The 16,088-nt window shown below is 38.6% G+C and overlaps 1 protein-coding gene across 1 annotated transcript in view; it reads left to right on the forward strand.

Annotated features, from left to right (window-relative positions):
* The window catches only part of LOC134673182 (hemicentin-1-like), a 246,486-nt gene that overhangs the window by 211,754 nt on the left and 18,644 nt on the right, over positions 1-16,088 (forward strand). The window contains exons 9-11 of the mRNA XM_063531137.1: positions 4,713-4,863; positions 5,737-5,867; positions 12,992-13,151. Of these exons, the coding sequence (XP_063387207.1) occupies positions 4,713-4,863; positions 5,737-5,867; positions 12,992-13,151 (442 nt within the window). The remainder of the gene's footprint in view (positions 1-4,712; positions 4,864-5,736; positions 5,868-12,991; positions 13,152-16,088) is intronic.

The raw sequence follows: 16,088 nt of genomic DNA on the forward strand, positions 1-16,088 counted from the left end.
AATCTAAATTGCATAGTATACATAATTATTAATTAGTTAAACCTAAATGCATGCTCATTATATAAAACATGATACTACGATGTAACTAGCATTCCTGTTTCATTAAATATCTGGATAAAACAGAAGACTCGCTGCCTGGGCTTTTGTTACAACCTTTGCTAACTGCAACGCCTCATTTCAACCAGTTTTAAACCACTGGTTGCCGGAGTCACTTAATTCTCCCACTTCTTCTATTTAATTACACTAATATATAACATATATTATCTTCTTCTTCTTCTTCTTGCTCGCGTTGTCCCGACATTTTGCCACAGCTCATGGGAGCCTGGGGTCCGCTTGACAACTAATCCCATGAATAGGCATAGGCACTAGTTTTTACGGAAGTGGCTGCCATCTGACCTTCCAACCCAGAGGGTAAACTAGGCCTTATTGGGATTAATCCGGTTTCCTCACGATGTTTTCCTTCACCGAAAAGCGACTAGTAAATATCAAATGATATTTCGTACATAAGTTCCGAAAAATTAATTGGTACGAGCCTGGGTTTGAACTTGCGAACTCCAGATTGCAAGTCGCACGCTCTTACCGCTAGGCCACCAGCGCTTTTAACATATATTATAATAACATTTTTTAGTGTTCCGTACCCAAAGGGTAAAACGGGACCCTATTACTAAGACTTCGCTGTCCGTCCGTCCGTCCGTCCGTCCGTCTGTCACCAGGCTGTATCTCACGAACCGTGATAGCTAGACAGTTGAAATTTTCACAGATGATGTATTTCTGTTGCCGCTATAACAACAAATACTAAAAACAGAATAAAATAAAGATTTAAATGGGGCTCCCATACAACAAACGTGATTTTTGACCAAAGTTAAGCAACGTCGGGAGTGGTCAGTACTTGGATGGGTGACCGTTTTTTTTTTGCTTTTTTTTGTTTTTCTTTTTGCATTATGGTACGGAACCCTTCGTGCGCGAGTCCGACTCGCACTTGCCCGGTTATTATTGGAATAAAGTGCAGTGTACAACTTACAATTAAATGGCCAATGTACCACTGGTTGCGGAAGCCACTTTGCTTGCTAAGCGTACAGAATATCCCCGCTCGCTAACTAGGTCAGTGTCTAATCAGATTCCTGCGGCCACGGAATGACTTAACAAAATTTGCTGAAACGTAATGCATCGTCACGGTGAAAAAGGTTGCTCGCAAAACGTGAACACTGAGCATTTGGCGGAATGCTTGGGATTTACCTACGTAAACGTCTTAACCCTTTTTGCTTGGCTTTCAACTTGGCAAACATTCTCCTGAGTACGCAGATAAAAAGCTAAGTTATACATGTAAATACATTATTTTAAGAAGAAACGTTTACAACTTGATCCAAAAATGACTGTAACAATAATATGTTATTTTATACGTAGCTGTTGAAGTCTCGCACACAACAATGTGTCACAGTAAAACCACGTTTTCAATGTTGCAGTTGATTTATAATAAGGAATAGCAAAAATAAGTTGGTGCCTTAAATTTGCCTTTAGTACCTAATATAGTTGCGATGCAATACCACATAATAACTAATAGTACTACCACAGAATAATTAATAGCAATACGCAACCCCGCAGTGTCAGGGAGCCGGCCGCGGAACCGCCGAAACACCACATCTACTACCTTGCTGGCAATCAGTGTTCTATGTGTGATCATTCACCTCATCCCCTGGCGCTTTCTATGTTTCTTAGCACATAACTAATATTATTACGAGTAAGTCCCGACGCAAAACGCGGGGAGTTATGGCTCCTGTACACGATGGGCCAACCCGGTCACTCAAAAGGACGCATAATGCGTTAGAGGGAGCACGTGATAATGCTATCTCATTCTACCGCATGGCTGCGTCCCTTGGAGTGGCCGGCGCTGGCCCATCGTGTAGAGAAGCCATTACAAGTTACAAGTTTAACCAATGCTTACAAATATAAACAAAAATTTTCCATAAAAATCGTATTTATCTTCCTGTTAATTAAGTTTTACTTACGCACAATAGTTTTTGTTTATCATTTTGTTACACATATTTTATACTCAAGCGTATCATAATTTAATTAATTTGGGTGAGTGCCACATGCAAATATTTGGAAGACGAGCGTTTCGTAACGTTGTTTATGTTGTGAGTAATTAGCGTGATAGGAACGTTTGTTTATTGTTAAAACTTTGTAAATTAAATTCACAGAAAACTAACTAGAAATTATGTATTAATAAAATTTCTCAATAATATTTTTTGATACTTTTAATATGATATGAGGTGATGTATTTTATTGAAATATATATTTAGGTGATAAGTATAAATAATAAAAAAATATATAGACCGGTATACTCTTCACTTTTTCTACAATAGTCCCAATGCCCGCTGAGACCGGTTCATGGGTGTCTATTGTTGCGCCTGTGAATGGGTACCAGCAGGCATTCTACATGACATTAAAGCTCTCCAAGGGGCCTCTACGTGTTGGATCTATATCCCGATGCAAGCCTATCAAAAGAACGGGATTTATAGGCCCGTGAAATCCAAGGAGATACAAATAATAATATGTAGTAATAAATATATATTTCCCTATTAAGCAAAAGCAAATGTCGTGTCTTACAGGGACCAAAAAACCTGGCCGAGGACCGCGAAAACTGACGCACACTCCACCGACAAGAGCCATGCTCTTAAATTATGATGATGATGATGATGATGATGATGATGATTTACATTAGGTCCCCCATGGGACAAACGCACGTACTATTTCGTCAACATAGGACCTAGAACTATTTAGGAAGCTTTATGGTAACATTCCATTTCTAACCGCAGCTGCACTACCGGTACTGAACGCGTCGCTGTCATTGTCAATTTCCATAGTAAAATTGACAGTAATGCAGCTGCGGTTAGAAATGGAATGTTACCCTTAGAGTGACATTCCATTTCCAACTGCAGCTGCAATACTGTTCATTTTACTATGGAAATTGACAGTGACAGCGACGCGTTTCCATAGTAAAATGAACAGTATTGCAGCTGCAGTTGGAAATGGAATGTCACTTTTATGGTAACATTCCATTACCGGTACCGGTACTGAACGCTATGCTGTCATTGTCAATTTCCATAGTAAAATTGACAGTAATGCAGCTGCGGTTAGAAATGGAATGTTACCCTTAGGCACCTAGCTCTCACGATCACGTTACACTACTTACAAAATACCTACTATACTCAAACGCAATGAAAATGGATGACTGTATGTGAAAGCATCCCTTGTTTATTGCTCTTAAGTGTACTTACCTGCAAAGTTTCGACGATCGCGTGAACGCTAATTTAATTTTAAGGCGACCAGTCGGCAGTTTCGTTGCAACGGCTAAAAATAAGAAAGAGTAGACACAGTAAGTGAGTTATACTAAAAATGAAATAAAATTTGTACCTGCAGTAAAAATACGAAAGGTGGGCTGCGCGCGGAGACCGCTGATATATCGATATATAGTATCTATAGAAGTATAAGATCAATACAGATAATAAGTGTGGCTGCTGGCAAAGAGAATTTGAAATAGAGGCGGACTGTCAAAGTAAATTATGTAGGCACAGTAAATTTACTGCCATCTGTCGACAGGAGATTAAAACTATTAGAACGTCATTTGACTTTGATCCTTATTCTTTCAATGATATGTGTTAATTTGTTAAATATTGTAATTAACGCCATCTACTCGAAAGTAGACCAAAGGTTATGGCGCCATCGCTCGAAAAGATTGCACCATACCTTTGGCCTTCTGTCGAGTAGATGGCGTCAATATTTAACAAATTAACACAATATCAGTGAAATGATAAGGATCAAAGTCAAATGGCGTTCTAACAGTTTTAATCTTCTGTCGAAAGATGGCAGTAAATGTACTATGGCTAAATAATTTACCATGACAGTAACTCTATAATATACACTCTATTCTCTGTGCTAGATCAGAGTGGCGGATCTTCATATTGGGGCCTGTTTATAAATTGATTAGTGTTTATTACGAGTTCTTTGCAAGTTCTAACCAGGCTCCAGTATTTTTTTCTGTAGGAGAAAAGCGATGTTTGTTAAATGCAATGAGAAATAGGAGAGGTATGATGTTAGGACACATTATACGGCATGATAACTTTTTCCTAAACATCCTGGAAGACTGGAATGAAAAGACAAGGGAAGAAGGGAGACCTAGAATTACCTACTTATCTCAGCCAAATAAAAAATAATGCGTCGTATGAGGAAACGAAAAGACTGACACGAGAAAGAAATGATTATAATTATTGGCGATTACTCCACCGACAAGATAAAGCAAAACTAAGAGAATTTATCTTAAGAAATAAAACTATTGAAACGGATTATATCGCGTGTTGTGGTATGAAGAAAACACACTTTTTATAAATGAAAATGATGTATTTTCATTAAAACAAATTAAATTAATCGTCGTCAACTTGCTATGGGTTGAGAAAAGAAGAGCGTGAGTGAACCGGTGAATGGATAAACTAATAGAAACATTCAATCAATCAAGGTTGCAATCCAATCAAGGTTGCGTTCAGAAACATCGCGTATATTGAATATCGCGTTTATAATCAGTTTCAATAGTTTTATTTCATGAGTAACTATCGCAGTAACCGAAGATAAGAATATATCAAAGCTCATAAGTTATGATGGTGATGATGGTGATAATGATGATGGTGATGTAATTCTTCCTTTTCTCCCTTGTGTAGGTAAGCGACCACTCGAACGAGACGTGGTCGGCGAGCACATTGGTGTTCACACCGACGCCGCTGGACAACGGCGCGGTGATCAAATGCATAGCGGCCAACCCGGCGTTGCCAAGGAAGGCGATCGATGACCACGTGCAGCTCAACATTGTATGTTAGTATCGGTGTTATTGGTTCATTGTTTTTTTTTATTAGCCTACTTTGGTGTCCCACTGCTGGGCAAAGACCTTCCCTCGTTTTCTCCACTCGACCCTCTCCATTCCCACCATTTGGGGTAGAATGCGTCCAAGTCGTCCCGCCATCTCCTCAAAGCTTAAGTGGGACTGGGCTGGACATGTATTTCGAATGCACCCGGAAAGGTGAGTCAAAATGGTTACTGAGTGGGACCCATGGAACATAGACGGTGAAGGCCGTTCATTCAGGTTCAGATTCATTGTTTAAGTAATTAAAAAAATAGAAAGACTAAACCCTTAGCGTCTCCCGAGCGTCTTCATCTAGTCTACTCAAAGGCTGCATCGTTGGCGCAACTGCCTAGGCACACTAGGCTACATCGTTTTCTATAGCGCTGAAATGACGCCGACACTCAAGAGACGCTAGTGGAGAAGTTCTCTAAAGAAGTGGGAGGGTATGAGCTACGTTGTTGGGTATTTGGCGCGGAGGACTAAAGAGTACCGTCATCAGGTAAGACCTTAGATGATATAATCAAACGGAGACGCCATATCTGTAATTTTCGGTACAAAATAGTCTGCCGATTTTTGCGGGGGAGGGGCACGTCAAATGTATACGTAACGTATAAATAGCCATGTCAGAAAGACGTCAGTCTATACAATGTGCATGACCATTCGCCGCCTATTTTCGACAGAGGCGAACGCCTGTTAATGGCTACTCCGTTTGGTTTTATCCTCTAAGGTTAAGACCTTAGAGGATAAAACCAAACGACCTGACCTGACCTGATGACGGTCTTTTTCACATTGACCACAGATTATTTAAATGTAATTAATATATATCTTTGTTTATTCTCCCCCAGACAGTCCGCTGGTTACCCTTACGCTGGGCAGCACGCTCAACCCCCACGACATAAAGGAGGGGGACGACGTCTACTTCGAGTGCAACGTCAAAGCCAACCCGAGAGAGCATAGGATCACGTGGTTTCATGACGTAAGTTGAATCAAAGACATATGTAACTCCGTATAAGATGAATAAAGTGTAAGGAAAAAACGTGCCTCGGAAATCAAGAAAAAGATGATCTCGGATAGATGGCGCACACACCTTTGGCCTATGGTCGGCTAGGTGGCGTTGACGACACCGTTTCATATTTAACAATTTTAACACATTGAATGGACATGGGTCAAAATGATATAAAAATAATTATATCATTATATAATTTTTTAAATAGTTATATACATTTTCATTTTGAGTTTTAGTCGTGTGTCTAGATGGCAGTAAATTTACTGTGACTACAAAATTTACTAAAACAGGACTCCTCTATACTATCTATTCTATTTGGTTGAATGTGCACTGACAGTTCCTTGAGGCCAATTCAGACGTGCGGGCGAATGATAACATAATAACATCATTTAGATATCATTTAGACGTCAAAATGTAAGATTGAATTGGCCATCCTGGCGTTCCACCAATTAGGTATGTGTATGCATATATTCTTTAGGGTTCCGTACGCAAAGGGTAAAAACGGGACCCTATTATTAAGACTCCTCTGTCCGTCTGTCCGTCCGTCTGTCTGTCACCAGGCTGTAACTCATGAACCGTGAGAGCCGGCTGCACATAGCCGGTTTTTTATGAAAATTATGAGGTTTTGCTAATACTCGTAACTATTTATAAAGAAGGGTCGAAAAGCAATTCCAGTCGTGAGAGTAATGCGGGGAAGTAATGAAAAAGGTTTTTGTTTTCTAAATAGTAATTGTAAATTAATAATATTGTACATTTTATGATGCTGGACATCATAAAAATAGGGATAAGTAGGTAGTTCAATTATCCTACTTCTGCAATAAACCATCACAAAATGAATCATGGGCTCGGTTCCATGGAAGTGGATTGATTGAGTCACATTTTACGATACTCGCTTGCACTTTTTACGATGGCCTCGCCTCCTATTACTATTTTTAACTTTTAATCATTTTTAAGTCCGCACTTTAGTAGTTTGCCTAGAAAGCCTTGTTTATAAAGTTATCCCTCGCACCTAATTCTTAAAATAAATTATGCCTGCGGATTGACCGGCGGCGTCTGAAACTGCCGTATTCGAACTTCAAGATATTCACAAGAGACGACACGTTCTAGATCCATTCTAGATACGTTATAGTTTAGATATCGACTAGTTCTCTTTTGCAGCGCAATTCGGGCAACTAATGTCACTTTTACGTTAGATAGAGTAAGATATCTATTAGATGTGAATTAGATCTCTAAGTCATATCCTGTGGAAATCGTTCAAGAGTATCTCCAGAATGTCAAATTTTACAGGTTATATCTTAAACATATCGTTATCTTATCTTGGTGATGTCTAAAAGATGTCTAATAGATGTCTATTTCATAATGCGAATCGAGCCCACAGTATCGTTTTTAAAAGAAGTTTTGATTCAGGGTCGTATTTTATATCCTATTATTATGTATTGGTATTGGTTGCGTAGAGACGAAAACCGGTTTGATAGAGTCACCTGTTGCACACAGATCCGTATAGATTTACGGATTTGCTACGCAATTGAAGACATGCCACCGACAGAGACAGTAACAGGAAGCTCAGAAGGTGGATGCTTTCTTGATTCAGCTTTGTGTTTCGATACAGTCAAGGAATTTGATTAACCTCCTGAATCCCCCTTGTCATTATTGCAGATTTGAATTTGGAACTTTCTTATATTCCATTTTAATTCGGTTTATAGAAACTTTATTTGTCTAAGAAATTACAGGAATTTCACTTATAAGACTACATAAAAATAGTTAACTTAAAAATTATAAGTTACGCAATAAGCAAGCACTTATGATATGACAATGTTCAATAATAAGTAAGTAAGTAAGTAAGTAAATATTATTAAATACACAGTTGCATTTGGATTTAAACTAATGATTCAAACACACAGAATAAAATTAAGATTGGACCCTAATGGTCTTAACATAAGGTTTAGATTTAATTGGTTAGTAATAGGTACATGCGAGGGTATCTTTTATTCATTCAAAATTCCATTTAGATTTAAGCCTCAGGGACTTAGAAGGTATACACTGGCGTTCAAAAGTGCAAGGAGATGTTTCAACCGTAAAATTAAGGCATTGCTGTCGACATCTATCCATGCACTTTTGAACGCCACTGTATAGTCAAGGTATTTAATTAAATATCGACACGGACAAAATGCTAAAATATGTATACACTACCTTAATGTATGGGCAATAAGGTTGTGTATATGACCAGAGATGAGAAAAATACTTTATAAAAAGTATTTAAATACAAAATACAAATACTTCCTTGATAATACTATTTCAAATGCAAAATACAAAATGGTTTTTGAATTTGTATTTAAATACAAAATACGAAATAGGTATTTTCAAAATACTTTTTAAAAATACAAATACTTTGCGATAAAAGGTACTCTGAGTAGTGAATACCTAGTCTGAATTAAAAAGTATTACTCGGAATTTCCGAGTTGAAAAGACTCTCTTTATTCTTTGAAATCAATCCTCTATCTAAAGTGCAAATTTCTAGTTGTTTGCTCATATGAACGGTAGGATTTACACCATCCATACTTACGTATGGATGTTTCACCAGGGCAGAAAAGTTTGTTCTCCTCTCGTGCTTTGAAACCCTCGCAACACTCAAGATTCCACTTTTTTAACCACTCGCTACGCTTGTGGTCATGTGCGACGTTACTAAACAGATTCAACAGTTCCATGTTAAAAGAATGAGAGAGTTGCCAGGATTGTAACATCAGAAGAGATTGTAACTCCTACCTACATTACCTACCTATTATAAAGTATTTTGTATTTTGAAAATAGAAAATAGGTCCCAAAAACTATTTCAAATAAAATACAAAATAGTTTTCTTCAAAAGGTATTTAAATACAAAATACAAAATAGGTATTTTGCATTTTGTATTTGCATTTTAAATACAAGTATTTCAAATAAGTCACATCTCTGTATATGACATATGCACAACCTGTTACTTATACAAAGTTACCTATACTATAGGTACATATTTTTGGGACTTTACCCGTGTTGTTATTAAATACCTTGACTTTACGACTAGCGACCAGATTGCGGAGTATACTTATACGTTATTAGGCCCCCCCCACATCTGGCGTCTTTCGAGCGTCGGCGTCTACAATTCTATGGCCGACGTCGACGCAACGTCGACGCAGCGTCGACGCAACTACGCAGCGACGTCATTTTCCATAGCGCTGGACCGACGCCGACAGACGCCGACGCTCGAAAGACGCCAGATGTGGGGGGGCCCTTAGAGATCAATAAAATCTATATTTTGTACACATTTAATTTTCCTACATCGTTAGTATAAATAACACACGGCCCGATGAACTTTAAGATACGTGAAACACCTATTAGCGTTTTTGTTTAAAGAAACGTTACTAATCCATATCGTATCTAGACTAGAGATGCACCGGATATCCGGTTACTATCCGGTATCCAACCTATCGGCCATTATTTTACTATCCGGCCGGATACCGGGTAGTAAAATTGCTTGATTTCGGAGTAAACCAATTGGATTTAAGAAACAGACACGGTCATAATCGTACTTGTTTATTATTTGAAAACAATTTAATCATTCCACTGACTTGCACGCGCACTCATTTCGTACCTAAAAATGAGTCTGCGCGAACGTTTACTAGGAAACAGGTCAAACCTGCAGAATGCGCACCTAAAAAACCGAAATGTAGGTATAGTTCCGCTGGCCGAATATTCGGCGGCGGATACCGGATATCCGGCCGATGTTTAGGCCGAATATCCGGTGTCCGGTATCCGGCCAAACAACTATCCGTTGTATCTCTAATCTAGACCTAATATTTGACGTAAGTATCTTAAAGTTCAAATTGGCCCGACAGGATCTATTCTATCGCTCTCACACGTGCACCCGTCACAGTCAAATGCAAAACCCGTTGAAATGTGAATATAACTTCAAATGTTACTGTAATACTGCCGTATTCGGACTTCAAGATATTCACAAGAGACGACACGTACTAGATCCATTCTAGATACGTTATAGTTTAGATATCAACTAGTTCTCTTTTGCAGCGCAATTCGGGCAACCAATGTCACTTTTACGTTAGATAGAGTAAGATATCTATTAGATGTGAATTAGATTTCTATGTCATATCCTGTGGAAATCGTTCAAGATCTCCAGAATTGCGCAAATGTAAAATTTGACAGGTTAGATCTTAAACATATCGTTATCGTATCTTGATGATGTCTAAAAGATATCTAATAGATGTATATTTCAAAATCCGAATCGGGCCCCTAATATTTGACGTATCTTAAAGTTCAAAGCGGCCCGACAGGATCTATTCTATCGCTCTCACACGTGCACCCGTCACAGTCAAATGCAAAGCCCATTGAAATGTGAATATAACTTCAAAGGTTTCTATAATACCCTGTTTGCATTATTATTGTTTCGCTTCTAGTGTTGTTAAAATAAGTTGGTAAGTTACCAGTACCAATCGTTTATTGTTTTATTTGACAGTAATATATTCTACGATGAACTACCGTTACCTAGTTTGCGTTTGTAACAGCGCCATCTCTGGTGAAATTAGGACATCAAACTATATTGGCTCGAACAAGTATTATACGTATACAATTTGTGTATAGCGAAATAACGGCAATCAATTTCAATAAGCGCCCACTGCTATTGAACTAAACTTAAATCACAAATCTGTTTTTGAAGCCAATCCACGCTCTAAACAGATTACGTCCAAACTTTACTAGCGTTTAAACTGTTATTCAAAATTTCCCTCATTTACATTCACGTAGCGTAAGCGAATCGATATTGTTGGAATTTCGCTATTCATAAATTTATAATTATGCACCAATTCTGTTTTTCTAATAGCTGTTTTAATAAGTAGGTAGTTTAGTACCTACGTACTGTGCAATATGGAGGAACTAAGAATTAACTTAAGTTAAGTAATCAACTAATCCAGGGGTTCCCAATCTTTTTCTGTCCGCGGCGCACTTGCAAGTTTAAAATTTAATCACGGCGCCCTAACCTAGTTAAGCTATTTGAAATAGATAGGTACATGGTCAGGAGGATTGTCCCACGGCGCCCCTTTTTACTGTCTTTAATTGCACAAAAGTTCCCTGTCGAAGTGTATCCGCAAGGGCCCCCGAACAATAAGATAAGATGAGATACTGTCTACGGTGCACCAGGGCGCTGCGGCGCACAGTTTGGGAACCCCTGCTGACTAATCTTAAAAAGCCATTTCTATCAACTAAACGTACACAGCACTGAAAAGATTTACTCAAAACTTACTGAGGGACCTTTTTAAGTTGATTGTTGATTTAAGTTGAAGTTCTAAAATATTTATTTTAAAATTACAAAAAATATAATATATTCGAGATTCTCAAAATAAGCTCTTTCATTTGATATGTAACACCATATAGTTTAAAAAACAATATTTTTTAATTTTCTCATTTACCCCCCACAAGTGGCCTCCATGTTTAAAATTCATTTGTTTACGTAAAATGTCCGTCTTTGGGTCACGAATTTACATATGTGTACCAAATTTTAACTTAATTGGTCCAGTAGTTTTAGAGAAAATGGGCTGTGACAGACGGACAGACAGACAGACAGACAGACAGACAGACAGACGGACGAGTGATCCTATAAGGGTTCCGTTTTTTTTCCTTTTGAGGTACGGAACCCTAAAAAAGACCGAAAAAAAAATTACTAATTTTACTGCCTGGTGAAAACTTAGGGCACAATCAAAAGTTTTTCGAAAATTATCTAATCGCTCCTCTACACGATGGGCCATCGACGGCCACTCCAAGGGACGCATTTATGCGTTAGAGGGAGCAAGTGATATTGCTATCTCATTCTACCGCCAGGCTGCGTCCCTTGGAGTGGCCGGCGTTGGCCCATCGTGTAGAGGAGCCATAAAGTTTATCTTTACACATGTTAACACATTCACTGCCATGTCATAGCTCAATGAAGAATGGGAACGCAGCCCCCTGCTTTGTTCCGACTGATTGACACTCGACGCGATTCGGGAATTGTATTAGAGATTAACTAGATACGATATAGTAAAGATATGTGACGTCCCACGAAAAAAGGTACCTTATGGCCGTTGGAGCTTAAGCTATTATTAACGCCGCTCCAAAATTATTGCGGCGCTATGCGACGTAAACGCCGGCCGCCATAAGGTACCTTTTTCGTGGAACGTCACATATCTTCACTATTTCATATCTAGTGAATCTCTAATTCATTTCCCGAATCGCGGCGCCAGCCGCCATAAGGTACCTTTTGCAGTGGAACGTCATACATCTTTACTATTTCATATCTAGTGAGTCTCTAATTCATTTCCCGAATCGAGCCGACTGCCTGAGCTTTTCATAACGAGGTCACGCTGTATTGTTTGAGCATGTTTGAAATTGGAATCATGGCGGTTGGCATTTGTTTTTGACGCCATGCTTAAAACAATCACGGTCATAAAAAGTAGTCGTTTTCATTCTAATGAAATGTGCATATACAATATTAAAATTTTGGGAATCACGTGTGATTAAATCGGATTTTCCTTTCAAATTCTCTGAGGAAGAATATTTTTATACAGTGTGGAAAGATAAGTCGGGCCCTGGAGCCAACTACCTTAAATCCTTTAGCTGGATCAGTTTACTTAAAGGAGACATTCCTTTATTTTTAAAAAGAAACAAAACTGCATTCAGAGTATTTTTCTTTTTTTCTTCAATTTGGCTTGTCTAAAAAAATCTTGAGTATCAGATTTTATGGATATGTTGTACGACAGACGAGTGTAAGACCTAATGTTTCTTGGAGAAATGTTATCATTTACATTAACTGTATCGATTAGTAGAATAAAATTGCGAGTTTTTATTTTTTGGATTTTTAGTCGGTTTGAGTCCCGGGTGAGGCAAACGAGTTTTAGAAAATCTTTAAATGCAGATTTGTTTACTTTTAAAAATAAAGGAATGTTTCCTTTAAGTAAAATGAGCCAGCTTAAGGATGTAAGGTAGTTTCCCTCCAGGGCTCGACTTATCTTTCCACACTGTATAATTTTAAATTGTTACTGTAAAAACTCTTAAACTAAACACATTCCCTTCACTAGGACAGACCGGTGTCGCAAAACATGACATCTGGCATCATCGTCAGCACCCGCTCCCTGGTTCTGCAGAAAGTGACCCGGCAAGAGGCGGGCGCGTACGCTTGCAAAGCTGCCAACGCCAGAGGGGAGACCTCGAGCGAAGTCGTCCGGTTACGGGTGCAGTGTGAGTATACTTAATTAACCTATATTCTGGCATGATAATCCTCGCTAGTATGACGCCATCTTATCCTCTAGCCGCCCAGAGACCTATAAAAAGGTCTCCTGTTCCATTCTAATTTGAACTTTGTGTTGACGAAATATAATTTCATTTAACTTGGCAAGGTTTGACGTATGGGCGGCTCGAGGTTAAACCTTTATAGCCTCTTTTCAATTTCAATTTATTTACTTCCTTTGAATACAATTTTAACATTACAGCATGTTGTTCGTGAGAGTAGGAAACGATTCCTCCGTACTAGTAAAAACTGTATGACGACAGGAAGCACCACCTCTCCCGGATCATAATTAATCTATCTAAGTCTAGACGCAGTATACATAGCATTTATGCATTACTAGATATATAATATATGTATATGTATTATATATCTAGTAATGCCTTTAAACCTCTCAAAGAAACCAGATGCACTGTACCGTATAAACGTGTCTAAAATAACTATACCCATACTATAATATTATAAAGGTGAAAGTGTGTGTCTGTCGGCTGCTTGTCTGTTAAGTACCTCTTCACGCTTAAACAGCTAAACCGATTTAGTTGAAATTTGGTACAGACCTAGTTTGTGTCCCGGGGAAGGACATAGGATAGTTTTTATGTCGGAAATCATCCCTGAAGAGAGTGCAAAGGGGGAGGGAATTGAAAGAGTTAATGTATTGCCTATTCATTGAAGTAAGCAATGCGCGAATTGAATGATTGCTATTAGCATTATCCGGGCGCTATACCCACTTTAGCTGCTGTCACTAATTCCACGCAGGCGAAGTCTACTAGTATTGAAATAAGTTCAGTCTAGCGCTGTGGCAGCAAGCAAATCGGGAGATTTCGAGACTGAACAAAAGGTTTCATTTTAATTAAATTATTACCTAAGGTATCCTGTAGGCGCATAACAAAACAAACGTAGCATGCGTAACAAACGTCAACCTGCGTAACAAAGCGCCCGTCACAGGAAACCAAAACCCCACCTATTAGACAACATCATTTGCATTCTCCTGTAATAACCATCAAATACGTATCCGTGACATGTATCGCAACCGTAAAATGTCACTGCGCAGTATGAATTACTGTGCCATAAATACCGCCATGTCCGCAGTAGGTACCTATTCAAATGATTGCGGTCGGATCGATGTATCTACCCACTTCCTTCCGCCGGCCGTCCGCATAGTAATTGCTGAGGAAAGTCGGTAAGGCCACTAAATCATCGAAATTACACCCCTAATATTACGGCGATTCGTAGTCGCGCAATCTGTTCCGCGGCTCACTTTAAATCATAGAGCTTTGCTTTAGTTAGCGCTTGTGTTGAATACATTTCAAAAACGAAAACATTTGCACGTTCATTGTCCGTTTTATTTGTTCCATTCTTGTAGCCATTACGGAAATTCCTTTTACAACGAGCAATAAAAACTTGTATTGTTTATGAAGTCCAAACTGAGATTTGCCGTAGCTTTTTATTCCAAACTTATTTTTATTCGAGAGAGAAATCAGAGCTTCGAATAAAAATAAAGAAAGTTACGTTTCAAGAAATACAAAGTGGATTAACATAGTGTTTTTGCTGACAGCTACGAGCTTAGAGGATATAACCAACGGAGACGCCATGTCTAAAATTTTCGGTACAAAATAGTCTGCCGTTTTTTGCGGGGGAGGGGCACATCAAATGTATAGGTACGTCATGTCAGATAAACGTCAGTCCATACATATGGTTGACATGTGGTTGACCATTGGCCGCCTATTTTCGACAGAGGGGAACGCCTCGCCTGTTAATGGCGGCTCCAAGGCTACGAGACATTTCAGTTGATGTTAAAATGTTTGTAAGCGCAATTTAGATGGTTAGTTTCGAGTAAAGAAGGCCTTTAAGAGTCCTCAGCAAGCTCGGCCAAATTTCACCTTCCCATACAAACTGAGTATCGTTCTTAATTTTAAAACTACGCGTTGGATTGTAATAAAACTTTGCACATAGAATGACATGAGGTACCTATATCTAGTCCTGTAATTAGTTTATATAGCTCCAGTTTATAAAACAAACGAAATAGAGCAAAAACAAATTAATAAGCTCCTGATGACACTTCTCGGTACGGAGTGAAACATGTCGAGCCCTTTTTCGACTTCAAATACGTATGTGATCCGTTCTTAATATATTTAATATGGCTGTTTCTCACGGTAGTTTTGTTATTAAGTATTTTTTTTATAAAAAGACTTAAATTCCCTGTTATTTTTTACTATGGTATCTAAAGCTATATAAACTACTTACAACACTATGTAGAAATATATACCTTATCTTATTATTGTAAGTTCAAAGTTTCAAAGCAATCTATAGCTAATAGTCGTTTTAAAATGAGAGCGTAATAACTACGTTTGTACGGAGAATCGAGTTTGATGGTAACTTTTAAAGAAAATTATTCCGATAATTTAAATTCACATTGTTGTGCGCGAATTCCGTACCCTACAAGCGGGCACAATGTAAATCAAGAAGGACGTCCGGGTTTAAGATTAATTATACAATTCTATATTGGCGCATCGAATAGCTTCCTTCCGCGGACATTCTGGCCGGTCTGATTCTCTCGGGAAAAAAACCGGGCAAGTGCGAGTAGGACTCGCGCACGAAGGGTTTCGTACCATAATGCAAAAAAAGAAAAAAAAGCAAAAAAAATACGGTCACCCATCCAAGTACTGACCACTCCCGACGTTGCTTAACTTTGGTCAAAAATCACGTTTGTTGTATGGGAGCCCATTTAAATCTTTATTTTATTCTGTTTTTAGTATTTGTTGTTATAGCGGCAACAGAAATACATCATCTGTGAAAATTTCAACTGTCTAGCTATCACGGTTCGTGAGATACAGCCTGGTGACAGACGGACGGACGGACGGACGGATGGATGGACGGACGGACGGACGGAC

Source organism: Cydia fagiglandana, chromosome 18 (assembly GCF_963556715.1).
Source record: "Cydia fagiglandana chromosome 18, ilCydFagi1.1, whole genome shotgun sequence".
NCBI classification, from domain to species: Eukaryota; Metazoa; Arthropoda; class Insecta; order Lepidoptera; family Tortricidae; genus Cydia; species Cydia fagiglandana.